At 44.3% G+C, this 13,649-nt stretch overlaps 1 protein-coding gene across 2 annotated transcripts in view; it reads right to left on the bottom strand.

Annotated features, from left to right (window-relative positions):
- Positions 1-13,649, bottom strand: part of LOC138265923 (indoleamine 2,3-dioxygenase 2-like) — a 260,844-nt gene that overhangs the window by 117,941 nt on the left and 129,254 nt on the right. Inside the window, exon 3 of one of the 2 annotated variants that reach the window (XM_069214114.1) lies at positions 12,668-12,787. The exons of the other annotated variant lie outside the window; for it this stretch is intronic. Within the exon in view, the coding sequence (XP_069070215.1) occupies positions 12,668-12,787 (120 nt within the window). The remainder of the gene's footprint in view (positions 1-12,667; positions 12,788-13,649) is intronic. 2 annotated transcript variants of the gene reach the window in all.

Raw genomic sequence — 13,649 nt, 5'->3', positions numbered from 1 at the left:
TGCAGGTCTACAATTCCCTGGTACACTGGAGGTTGTCTTCCTTTCCTCATGCCAGGGTAACTATGTGGGACAGAAACAGATTGTAGGTGATTTTTACAATGTACACATAATGAATATGTTAATTTACAAGTCACACATATCTCCATATGATGTCAGACGAAACATATGACATTTGATGTACAGCATATTGCTATGCATTCTATGTCAGTTACCTTTGATGTAGATTCCCTAAACCCTTAGATGTAGTTTAGATGCATATATATGTGACTGACAGTGTTTGAATGTCCACCCTAGTTTACATGTGAAACATCTTTGTTGCACCTATACTGCACTGATGTCTCCAATTGAATGTTGAGAAGATATTTTTATTTCCATTACCAGCCATACCTCTTTTACACGGAGTTTACTACTCACATGAACATTGAGACTACTAAATGAGTTTGCACTATGTAGTTAATAGTAAATTATGCACCTTCCATTACTTTCCCATACATATATGTGCCTCAAAATGGCAGCTGCCTAACTTACTGTACTCAACATGAGGAAGTGACCTTCCTCAGCTGGTGGATTTTGTCATGGCATTAGACCATTACAACCGTGGTGGACATTGCCACTGGAACACATTGCTGCCTTTGGCGGACTTGGGCCAATGGTGACATCCAAAGGCGGTGACAGTCATGTTTGTGGTGCCATCTTCTGCAGAATCCCTCATTTGACTCCTGACACTACTGCCAGCAAGACCTCCAGCAGCTGAGCTGCTGAGTACTGCCTTCCGGGAGCTATCATGGCACATCCTGCAGGTGATAGAGCCCCAGCCTTCACTCCAGAAGAGCTGGGCAAGCTTGTGGATGAGGTCCTATCCCTGTATGGAGAGCTGTGTGGTGCACCAGGGTAGCCAGTAAGTCCAATGGTATACCAATGTGTGAAAGGTGGAGTGTATGATGGTGTACATTAAATGTGCAGTAGTGAAGGATTAGGCAATCAGGTGTGGGTGTATAGACATGTGAACATGTGTATAGGCAGATATAAATTAGTGATCCATGATAGATAGTGTGTAATCTAACTTCCTCTATACACAACATAGATTTCAGCATGTTTAACAATACTGGTGTGAGAAATGTTAATAGATATGTACCATGGACAATCTTGTGCCTGGTCATATGTGTCTAGGCAATACCTGGTACTGATCATACATGTTGTATGGGTGACTCCACTTCACACATGGGCTGGTTGCTGATGGAAAATTGTGAAGGAGTTAGAACTGAGCTGAAGGGAATGTTTGGTTACTTGCTGTGACTAAAGTCTTCTGACCACTTGTGTTGGTATGGTGCATGTGGACATGACTTTCTCCTTTTGTCTGTGTCATCCATGCAGGTCATTGCCCATCAACAGAAGGGACTCTTGTGTTCCATCTCCAGCAAGTGTGGACTTTGGGGGTCCACAGCCGGCAGAGAACCCACTGTAGGAAGCGGTGGAAGAACCTGAGACACTGGGCCCGGAAGAGAACAGAGGCCCAGCTGGGGATGTCCTCTGAAGGAGGGAGGGATGCCTCTTAGACCTTTACTCCCCCTAATGGCCCGTGGCAGTCACCTACCCTGATTTGAATGGGCGTTTGAGGGCAGCACAGCAGCCACAAGGAAGTAAGTACTGACTACACACATGTACATCCCTCTGCCAATTCAGTGTATAATGTGAAAGTATTTAGGTTTTGACAATGAGGCAAAGTGTCCCCTAGGATCACCTTGGTGTACAGTTTATAACATTGATATACAGGTGTGGACAATATATTGTGTATAGGGACTAAAACTCATCTATGTTAACCATTTTGTATTAAAGCATGAGGTGATGCACATGTGACTGTGTCCACTATACTGCTCTGTATGTCTGTATGTAACCGGCTGGGTCATTCTTCACACCTACTGATCCATACTCCAGATATCCTGTTGGTAAGTTGTCCAGGTCTTTGGTCTCTGTCCATTCCTATTTCACTGGATCTAGCGCTATGTACAACATAGGGTCTGACAGGTGAGAATCAGGCCAACTATTCAGGTGTTGCAAACTAGATGTAAAGTTCATGTGAGGGTGTGATCTCAATCTGAAATTTCTGATGGCAGACGCTTACTCAGAGGTGTGAGGAGGTGTCCCCATTGTGAAGTGTGGACTGTACATTGGCAAATGTGATGTTCAATAAGGGTGAACATCCTACATGATGAAAAGCATGGTGGTAATTCTAAATTCCTAGTCCAAGACATACCATTGACATGTGAGTTCAGACTATTTGTGCCATGTACATGATATGGTGAAGGTAAGTGGGTAGCCTGCTATTCCCCTAGCCAATGCATTGTAGGCATGCTACATAGGGCAGGACATCTCCTATATAGGTACAACATACACTCTTTTTGCCAACATCATGTGTACATTGGTAATATCTGCCATTTCTGAGATTTGTGATCCAAGTTTGGCATATTTACTTTTGCTATTCTGATTCTGTTTTGAAGGATTTTAGTATGGCTAAGCTCAATTTATACTGACTTCTTTGTGTTGCAGGTGTTGTAGTTTACATTCACATGTTGGTGGAATGGTAGCTTATCATTCATTTTGCTGGACTCTAGGTGTAAGTCTCAATCATGGATACTTAAGAAGTTGCTTATGTCAATGTAACTTTACTCCAAAGATGTACGGTTACTCACGACTGAAGTGCTGATACAGATGTTGGTATTTCAATATTGTAAATTTGAGGTCAATACTCATCATGATTAGTAGAACTATATGTGACCTTCATGCACTTGACAGGTGTCCATTGTATTGAAGGTGTTGGTATTATCACTGGGGTTGTCTGTGGGTAAATCCTGTGTGCTAAGTAGCCTCCTATTGCTGTAAATGATTTTGTTTTCTATGTGAGAATGACTAATACGAGTAGGTCCACAAAGCATGTATAAACCTTTGCAAAAGCACAATTGGTACATGTGTTGTTCAAATGGATTTGAATTCTATCATCCTTCAAATTTGGATATGTCAAATGGAGTAGGTGCATCTGTGGTTTTTGCTATTTTGAATGTTATAGACACAGTTACATGTTATGAATGTGATTTCATTTTCGAGGCCATGGGGCACAGCCGAGTGGGGAAGCTGCTGGCCCCAAGGCCCCAAGTCATGATACTACTGACACCGAGGGACCCAGTGGCCTGAAGGGTGAGAGGAGTGCCGGGGGATACATGATCTAGTTCTTCATCTTTGCAATCCTCCTCCAGTGGATACTCCTTGGCTGTGGCGGAAGCATCTGGGACTACCCCAGCACCATCTAAGTCAGCAATCCCCCTTACTACCACCACCCTCCCTGTAGCTCCCCACCCAGTTGGCCATGCCCGCTCACCCAAAAGGGTGGGCATCTCCTTTGACACAGGCACCTCTGCCCCTGCTAGCCCTGCTACCCTCAGTGAGGAGGCTGTTGACTTCCTGAGGTCCATCTCTGTCGGTCAGTTGACCATCGTGAATGCCACCTAGAGACTTGCAACTCAGATACAACTCAGTAATGCATTCCTGGAGGGCATTCATGGTGCACTGGCTGGCCTACAGTGGTCCTTTCAGGCCCTGGCTTCCACACTGATGGTAGCCAGTCACCCTTTGTTTCCTGTCCCTCTCCACCTTCCTCTTCCCAATCCCAATACCCTCTTCCCATAACCAGAGGAAGCACACAGACAGACAGGTATGCATCCACCTCAACATCCAAGGGTAGCTCAGACAATCATAAGCACAACAAGACACACCACTGGCATGTACACAAGAAACATTCAGAGGCACACAAAGCAACAGTCACATCCTGCTCTGACACCCCCACCAACCTCAGCATCACTGACAGCATACCTGACACACCTGCAGACACCACACCAACATTCACAGGTCCTATCCACAGACAGTACCACAGCATACCATCAGACATCCACCCCAGTCACCGCACTAGTAGACACCACAACCACTAACACACCTACATGCAGCACAACCACCATATCTGCAGTCACCACCCCAACAGACACCACGGCATCCCCCAGCCCCTCCATGACCCCTCATCCTAAGACACATAAATGTCCTTACTCACCCACCCAACAGACACCCACCACACTCAAACATACCTCACACAAACATGCACCCAAGACATCTACACCAACACATCAGGCAACCACTTCCTCTCCCTCAGCACCCAAACCCTTTTTCTATGACTGTCCCTGTGTATCTAAAAAAGGTTTCACTTCTGAGTTTGCTCTTTTTGCTATTCCTCTCCCACCCCATGATACCCTTAGACATTCATTGTCACTCCCCATGGCCAGCCCTTCCATCTCCAACACCTCCCCTGCCCACCCCTGCAAGTACCCATACCCCTCCCCCTGCCAAGAAGTCTACCCCCCAAAAAAACCTCCCCTCCCCTAAATCCAAAACAAAGCTAAACCATTTGTCCCAAGCTAGATCAAAAAGGCCCCTCTCCAAAACCTAAACCCAAACCCTGCCACCCCCCACCCTCCAGGTAACACCTGAGGTGCCTGCCTTCCCCCTTGATGCCCCTACCTGTGGAGGTTACATGGCAGTCAGGAGTCAAGTTCAGGGCACACATCTGTGCACTGTGTGCATGTAGACTTTTATATTTAGGACTGGCATATGGTCTTTGTCATCCATTTCTTTCCCTCATATGGAGTTGTCCCTGGCTGACATTGGTTGGGTGCCTGTACTTGTGGGTGTGTGGTGCTTGTGCTACCTGTGTTGTTTAGCCAGTATGTAAGGTTGTGTGCAGTGCTTTTGTCTGACAGTGCTAGGCTGTGTGTTGGGTGATTGACATTTGTATGTTTGACACATTTTGTTGTGTTGGTATTGAGTGGTGTTTGTGTTGACATGTGTTTCTTGGTGTGTTGTGTGGCTTTGTGTGCTTTGACTGTGTGTGTGTTTTGTGCATGGGATGTCAGAAATGATGTTCTGTCAATCATTAAGTAATATGGTTGTGTAAGTGTATGGTACATTGTGATGAATGTGTGATGTGTCCCTGGGTAGTATCCAATGTGGGTCCCTGCCAGGAGACTGGAGATGGTACGGTTGTGTTGTAGTTGTGACGTATTGTGGTGTTGTGTGTACTGTGGGTGGGTGGGCCTGTGGCCTGTTTCTGTGCATACCTGTGTGTGTTTGTGACGTGTATGTGTGTGTGTATGTGTGTGTGGTGGCTGTAGTGCGGGTGTTGTGTATGTGTGGTTGTTTGTGTGTCTGTATGTATGTGAGGGTTTTTGTCAGTGTGCTGTTACATGTGAGTGTTGTCCTCTCACCCCTTACCGAATGTATGTTGTATAAGTGTAGAAAGGTTGACAATATACAACAGTAACAGATATGCGTGTGTACTTATGGTTGCTGTCATCATCGCAGATTCTGAAGTCTTTGGGCGAGCAGGATGACGTCTAGTTCTGGTTCCATAGTGGCTCCAGATGAGTATGGCTTCTTGAAGGTGGGTGTCTCCTTTTATGCAGTTCATCTCTGCCTGGGTTTCCATGGTGGTACTTCTCCGGCAGAAACCTTGACGGTGGGCAACCTTGTAATCTGTCCTGCGGTACCATGGTCTCCGCCAGCCTGCAGGTGGCTACCGTTGTCTGTGGTGGCCGGGCCACTTTGGCGGTGCTGGCTGTAATTTTATGTGAATGCTGCCAATGTTATAATTTAGCGGTCTTCTCCGCCAGCCTGTTCGTGGAAAGACCACCAGTGCCAACATGGCGGTCCTGGGACTGCCAAACTCGTAAAGAAGCCCTCAGTTTGCAACCAATACCACAGCTGCTGTGATACTCCAAGAGGAGGTTACTTCTTAGAGATGGCATTAATAATATGCAGTTGATACTGTGACAGCTGCATTTCACAGTATTCCCATTGGCTTTGGTGTGGACTATCTAAGCTTGTGTTTGAATTACAAACATGATTGTAATCAAGAATATGTCTTTAGGATTGCATTAGATTTAAAAAAAGTCTAATGTAATCAGGAAGGATGCCTTGGAAATGATAAAGATAATACAAAAATAATAACAGTAGCATGTAATCAAGAATTTAAGGTATTAAATGCAAAAAGGAGAAAGTAACTTCAAAATGCTATTTTATTTTTCAACCACAAAGTGGCAAATCAACAAAAGCAAAATGTGAGGAAACAAGTTACTTGAGCTACAGTTATGCAAAAGAAACAGCCCATGGTATTGATGTAACAGAAATGTTAGTACTATCTCTCATGTCACAGTGATCCTCTATACGTGACAGCTTATACATTAAGTTAATCCAAGTACTAATAGTTTGAATGTAATGTGATGCACTGAGAATTTCTATTAATGTGCATTCATTTTAGACTAGCCGTTTAAGTTGATGTGGTATTTGGATTAAATTACATGTTTGAAGAATTAATTTTAATTTTGTCATATTTTAGATTTTAAACTAAGAGTCTGCCTTGAAACAATTTTAGACTTTTGATGCTAAGAGTCTTGTTATTACATGCAAAAATAGAGAAATGCATTCCTGTGCCACATTAAAGGAAATTAATTAACAGAGTCATTTTGTTTAGAATTATAGTAACAGGAGCACCACTGAAGATGTATTAATATTGAAATTATAGTTTGTGTATTAAAAGAGTGTACTATTTGAATGTATTAATGTGCTGTTTTAATTCACTTTCATTAGCTTAACTGAGGCCTGCTAAGCCCTGTATTCATGACGGTACAGAAAATGTTAAGTCATTTTGCTAATGTGTACCTTTCTTTCACATTTTGTTCCCATGAGAATGCTAGCTTGGTATTAGATGCCTATTATTTTACATATAGGTAGATTAGAAAGGCGACTTTGAGGATGGAAAATTTAGGACTGTGGACAAGCAACGTACATAAATTGTTCCAATCTTGATTGTAAGACTACAGATGGATACTGTTCTCATGACAAACATGGAAAACCATATCAGTGTTTCAAGTTGGAGATATATGATCGATTTCTGTCGGATGTTACCCCTTTAACGTAGGTGGACTGATGAACTGATGAATCATTTTGCTTTTTGACTTTAATATGTTATTGCCCAGGTGGACTTTGGTCAGATTCCAGAAGGATTCAAAAGGAGAACACTCCCTGCCATTATGCACTGCATACTGAATTTCTTGGACTGTGAGATATATTATCCTCTCCACTCTTATCCCTTTGAAATGCCTTGCTGAAGATTTTCCCTAGCTCAAAGAAGAAACTCTTGACCAAGCTCCAAAAATGCTGGCGCTTTCCCTTTTTACTTACCTTTTATCCATCTTAGTTAGTGACCTGTTGCCCAAGATTATCCTTGTCTAACTTCTTTTTGCCCTTTTTGTTCTTTCTGTCTTTTTCCTGAATGTGTTTCGCCTAGCACATCATTCCTTGATTGGCTAAGTCTGTCAGGTTTTCCCTTGCCATATTCAACTGAACTTTGACGATTTGAATTGTTTTGATGCTTATTAAAACTGAGCAACGCTTGTTTTCTGTCCATCAGATTATTTTATAGAGGTTCTGTTGTTGGAAAGTGGATTATTGATAAGGCCAGGTAAGTACCTACACTTAGCAATAGGCCATAACCCCCTATTAGGTCCAGTCAAGGTCTCAATAAATTAATCCTAGCTCATCCCTTGTTAGCTTGCCAATGAGCAATTAGGCTTAATTTAGGGGGCAGGTGTGTAAAGCATTTAACATTCACCAAACAGTAAACAAGTAAAACACAAAAAAATATAAAAATCCAACTTTAACTTAAAATGACACTAAAACAACAAAAATCCTATAAAGGGACCCAGAGATATGAATTTTTAAAGACTAAGGCCCTCATTACAACTTTGGCGGGAGGCGGAGGCCGCCCACCAAGGTTGAACCGCCAAGCAGCTGCCTATGTGGCCGCAAAACCGCCGGCCGCATTTCAACATCCCCGCCGGCCCAGCGTGGATGTCGGCCTTAACATTGCAGCCGGATCCTAATGGAGCCGGTGGTGTTGCGGCCGTGCGATGGGTGCAGCTGCACCCGTCACACCAGCAGGGTGGGGGTGTGGCTGGGGGCCCCTGCACTGCCCATGCTAAGTGCACTAAGTGCATGGGCAGTGCAGGGGCCCCAAGGGGCCCAGCGACTCCCTTTTCCCGCCAGCCTTTCCATGGCGGTCTCTACCACCATGCAGGCTGGCGGGAAGGGGAGTTTTAATCCCCAGGGCAGCGCTGCTCTGGGGGATTATACCCACCGGGGACAACAATGGCAAAAAAACATCAGTCCCGGCTGTGTGACCGTGGCGCTACTGCCACGGTCAAAATATAGTGAATTGTACTACCAGCCTGTTGGCGGTACGATCGCCAATTCAACCCTGGCGGTCAAAGACCGCCAGGGTTGTAATGAGGGCCTACATTTTTTCTAGTGCTTAGAAAACAAATAATCTGGACATCTGGTTGCCCTTGTCCATGGCAAAGTCAAACATTGAGGGCGACTGCAATGGAGCCCTGCTCAGCTACACTAAGCAGTAGGCCTCCGTAAAAGTTTTACCTTTGGACTTAGAAGAATTTTTTTTTTTAAAGATTTCTCACCGACTAGGATAAAGTCACAAGTTGAGGCCAGCCTTGCTGGAGCCCTCTTCGGATACGCATCGCAGGAGGCCTCAGTGAAGAGTTCTACATTTGGACTTAGACTATTTTTCAGGATGGAAATCTTTGCCTGGGACCAAATCAAAGTTCAAGCTCACCTCGCTGGAGCTGTCTTCGGATACACTGCGTGGGAGGCCTCGCTCTGCATTTTACCTTCACAGTTAGAAACTTTTTCAGAGCTTTTATTTCCCGATGTGGGACAGCACTCCATCACAAGCCGATTTCAATGCGCTGTCCTCGGATTGCCTTCACAAGGTCCCCCAGGACCTACAACTCAGGCCGGGCCTCAGTTGCCGTTGGCCAGCTTGACTCACAACGTCTGTCCAATTATGGCATTTTTTTCAAAAAAAGATCCAAACTTCTGGATCTTCTTTCAGAAGTACTTTTAAGGTTCTTTAGGTTTCCACAACTCATCTAAGGTTCCAGAAGCTCTAGGAATCCAACTTCCAGAATGCACCTGGTTCAACTCCAACTGGTGCAGTACTTCTGAGTACAGGGTCCAGGTGCATGCCAGGGGTCCAGCAGGGCAGTCCTTCTTCTCTTGTTTTATTCCAGTAGGGATCTGAAGTAGGGTGCAGCTCTGCCATATTTATCCTTGCTCCTGCAGTAGCAAGCGAGGGGCTCTGTTCAATCACGTGCAGGCCACCATCCTCTTGAGTGACCACTTCTTGGGAAGTGTGGCAAAAATCAATCTCAAGGAGGAACATGCCTCCAAAATCCAAGATGGCAAACAATCAATTTTAGAGTCCACCCACTGGTGTGGCTATGTTTCCCTTAACACAGCCCTCTCTAAATCTAAAAATGGAGTTCTTGGCTGGCTGGGTTTTCAGGAAATGGGGGAGGTAGAGTTGCTGTCCCAAATGTCCTTCCTTCCTTGGAAGTTCAGTTTGGCTACTCTGCCCCCATCCTGTTCTACCATCTGGTGAGGCAGATCACTTTCCACCAGATGATTCCTTTGTTTCAGCCCAGGCCACTTCACACCTCATCAAGGTAGCCTGGCTCAGGCTGCCAGAAGCTGACCAATCAGAGAAGGGAACTACTGGGCTGAAGTTGGTAACTTTTAACAAGAGTTCTAAAACTCTTTCTATGTATAAGTTATATTAAAGTTAATATTGGGAAGTTGTTGGATTTATCATAACTTTTAATTTGATACTGCACTTGAAATATTTAGCTTCTTCCTATGGAAAAAAAGACTTTATTTTAAAATATAGTATATCCATGTTGGCCTAAAACAAATGTGGCTTTTTTTTTTACCTCACTAGGGCTTATAAAACATCTTTTATAAAGTCCCTGCTTATAGTTACACTGCACCCAACCCTGAGGGCACTTAGGAAATACCTTTGGGGTGACATATGTAAAAATAAGGTAGCTGAGGATTTTGAAAATACTTTTTAATTCCAAAGTAGAATTGGCAGTTAACTTTAACTGAAAAGCAGCCAGCAAGGCAGGTCGGCTTTCAAAATGACACTGGGCCCACAGACGTGCACCCATGGGTGTACTACCTATGCTGGGGCTCCTAAACCTAAATGCCCTACCATATACTTGGGACTTATAGGTAGATTGGTGCAGCTAATTATAATTAGCCTAATTTGCGTAGCCAATTTTAATCAGAGCACAGGCCCTGGGACTTTTTAGCACCACTAGAGACAGAAAAACACCAGTATGAGTTAAAAATGGGAGGAAAAAGTGAGGGGGCTTCTGCAATCAGCCCAGTTTTCCCACATCTGTATTGTCATTGTTGAGTGCGTGGTTCTTTTCATATTAGTTCGCCTGAAGTTATTTTGTTACCTTGCCCAGCCCTTGGTGATACTATGGCCCTCATTCTGACCTTGGCAGGCGGCGGAGGCCGCCCGCCAAAGTCCCGCCGGCAGAATACCGCTGCGCGGTCAAAAGACCGCCGCGGTTATTCTGAGTTTCCCGCTGGGCTGGCGGGCGACCGCCAGAAGGCCGCCCGCCAGCCCAGCGGGAAACACCCTTCCATGAGGATGCCGGCTCCGAATGGAAGGGGTGCGACGGGTGCAGTTGCACCCGTCGCGATTTTCAGTGTCTGCATGGCAGACACTGAAAATCTTTGAGGGGCCCTGTTACGGGGGCCCCTGCAGTGCCCATGCCATTGGCATGGGCACTGCAGGGGCCCCCAGGGGCCCCACGACACCCCATACCGCGATCCTCTTCCTGGCGGCCAAAACCGCCAGGAACAGGATGGCGGTATGGGGCTCGGAATCCCCAAGCAGCGCCGCCATGGAGGATTCCCCAGGGCAGCGGAGAACCGGCGGTACACCGCCGGTTTTCCGTTTCTGACCGCGGCTGTACCGCCGCGGTCAGAATGCCCAAGGGAGCACCGCCAGCCTGTTGGCGGTGCTCCCGCGGTCGTTGGCCCTGGCGGTTTTTACCACCAGGGTCAGAATGACCCCCTATATTTTTATAACTTTTTTCCTGAAAATTGTCTACGTCTTTGAGCTTAAGTTTGTAATACAACCCCTTAACTTTATTTTCAACTGGAGTTTCGCTTCTGTGGCCACATTGGCCATAAAGTATAATTGTATTGGGTTGTATTGAAAATCATTGCCTGGTTTTCAACACCCTTATGCTGCGTCCAAATTTCAGTTGAACTTGTCTGACATTGATTCCTGCAAAGGAAGGAAATGCTCCAGTAGTATGCTGACCGTAAGAATTAACAATAAACAAATCAAATATTCCATCTCGTTCGGTTGATCATTTCTATCCTGCCTTTTCCTCCAGAAAGGAGTCTGTTACTGCAGGAGGGACTCCACATCAGATAGCCCTTAAACACAGCCCATGTGATTGACTAGAAGCTCACACCTGCATGTGAGCTGCAATAAAATTTGTATCAAAAAATTATGCTGTGGCCCCAGCCCTACTCTTTAAGTTTTCCTATCAGCCTCATTTCCTTCTTGATGTGTGCCCAAGCTCCTTTCAAGTAACATCTCTCAGAACCACAGCCCACCCTCTGAAGTGTACTAGCATGACTCTTTTTTCTACAGTGTGTGTACCACCTAGCTCCCAGGAATTCAGTGGTCAACAAATCTGTTTGGGGGGCATTCCTCTACCTACACATGCTCTTCCAGTCAGCGTGTGGTCTCCCAAAATGAAACCAAGAATCTTCCATATGTTGCACCAATGACAGGCACACACGTGCCCAGCAAATGCATACAACAAATACACAGTGCACATCACCACATTTTAAAATGGTATAGGGCAAGGTTAGTTAGGCACACAGATGTAGAAATGTCTATGAGTAAGCCTGTAGGCCTCACTCCAGTGAAACAGAGAAAAAAGGCCTGTTTACTTTAGATGATATACTGCCACCATCACACTTGTGCTGCAAAACTACTAGCAAAGGCAGTAGCATTTTGTCACTATGAGGGTAGAACTTTGGGGGGCCCTCCTATTCTAACAAGACCACAATCCATGAGACAGACCTAGGTTGTAGTGCACATGCATGATCTGTGTGTCCCATGACAATAAAAGTGCTGCCCTGGCTGAGTACAGCTAGGACCACCATCACCACATAGGGAAACATGTTCCTGGCGAGGAGGGTGGTCCCCTGGTGGTCTGCCCGCCAGGATTGTAATTGGGCGGTCGGACTGGCCGGAGTGCCGCAGTCCGAATGTCAACGTGAGTGTAGAGGTCCATAGACTGCCACACTCGTAATGAGGCCCTTAAGCTTGGTGCTGTAGTTACATTTAAGCACCTTTGTTTATAACTATTTTACATGACATAATAGTCTGACATAACTCATACCCACAAATCCAGTAAGCATTCTTATGGGACAATGTATCCTTTGGGAATCAGGTCAGGTAGCCTGGTTGGGGGATGAGGGTGCGGGAAGGGTAAAGGGGGTAAGGATGGATCAGACAGAGTATTTTCAATCAGTGAACATTTCTTATTTTTTAATCAGCACCAGTTTATTAAATGGACACCAAGCGCTCCGTTTGACATTGGCAGATTCAAAAATAAGAAAGTGTTTTCTTAACACACATGAAAGCAAAGCACCTGCAAATAAACTGATATCTTACCTTTACTGTGTCATGTTCACCTTCTTGCCACACATACCCCATTGTCAGAGAACTAAGAACTAAATGGGCTAGTCTCAGTTGTCGATGCCCTTTGAGATTCTGACTATTAAGCAGTGGCATCTGAAAAGAAAAAAGAAACATTGTGTTTAAGTTGAACTGAAATTGAAAACTTGCCTGAAGGTAGATTATGGGGTTGTGAAATGGCTAGAATTTGCAGGGCAGGATTCTGTAAATCATTTCCTGTGAAATCATTGGGGGGGATTCTTTTGTTCAATAAAATGTTTAATTCTAAGAGGACACTCTAGCTGCATTTTTGTTATTAATTATTGGAATTCATTAATTACATTTCTTCCCTTAATGGGGCCTATTACCTCTCACTAGTGAGCATTAATTCCATTCAATTGTTCATTTTCTATTTCTTAAACATTATAATTATGAACAAATATAACAGTTCTCTCTCTTACCGAGTCATAAAAAACACAGTACACCCTCAGTAACCTCCAGACAAGTTCCAATCTTGGAAAACATGTAAAAGAAACGTAAAATGGGTACTATATATAAAATATTAAAACGACATTTAGTGGAAGAAGTGAGTGTGTGACACTTACATTTAAAATAAATGAACATCATTACAGTAAAACTGTAAATCATTTTACAGGCTTATTCCTATTTAAAAAATTGAAAAAGACAAGTGTCTCTTGCATACTGAAATTAAATTCTCTTAGTATTGGTCACAAATACCCTCAAAACTTTGCCTATTTTTTTTTTTTTAATATGCCACAGGACAGATGGCCATCTCTAAACTTGGCATAGAGACAGTAAAATAAGTAATTAAACAATAATCATTTTAAATTGAGCACATAGAAAATGTATTTACAGCAGTAAAAAAGAAAAATAAATGAATTCCTTTTTAAAACCTCGCTAGTCAGTTTTACCTGTCTGCCAGAGGGCTTCAGGGGGTGGACTATGAGTCAGTCTCCTT

Source organism: Pleurodeles waltl, chromosome 11, assembly GCF_031143425.1.
Source record: "Pleurodeles waltl isolate 20211129_DDA chromosome 11, aPleWal1.hap1.20221129, whole genome shotgun sequence".
NCBI lineage: Eukaryota > Metazoa > Chordata > Amphibia > Caudata > Salamandridae > Pleurodeles > Pleurodeles waltl.
The sequence above is the reverse complement of the archived record's forward strand: the minus strand, read 5'-3'. Positions and strand labels throughout refer to the sequence as shown.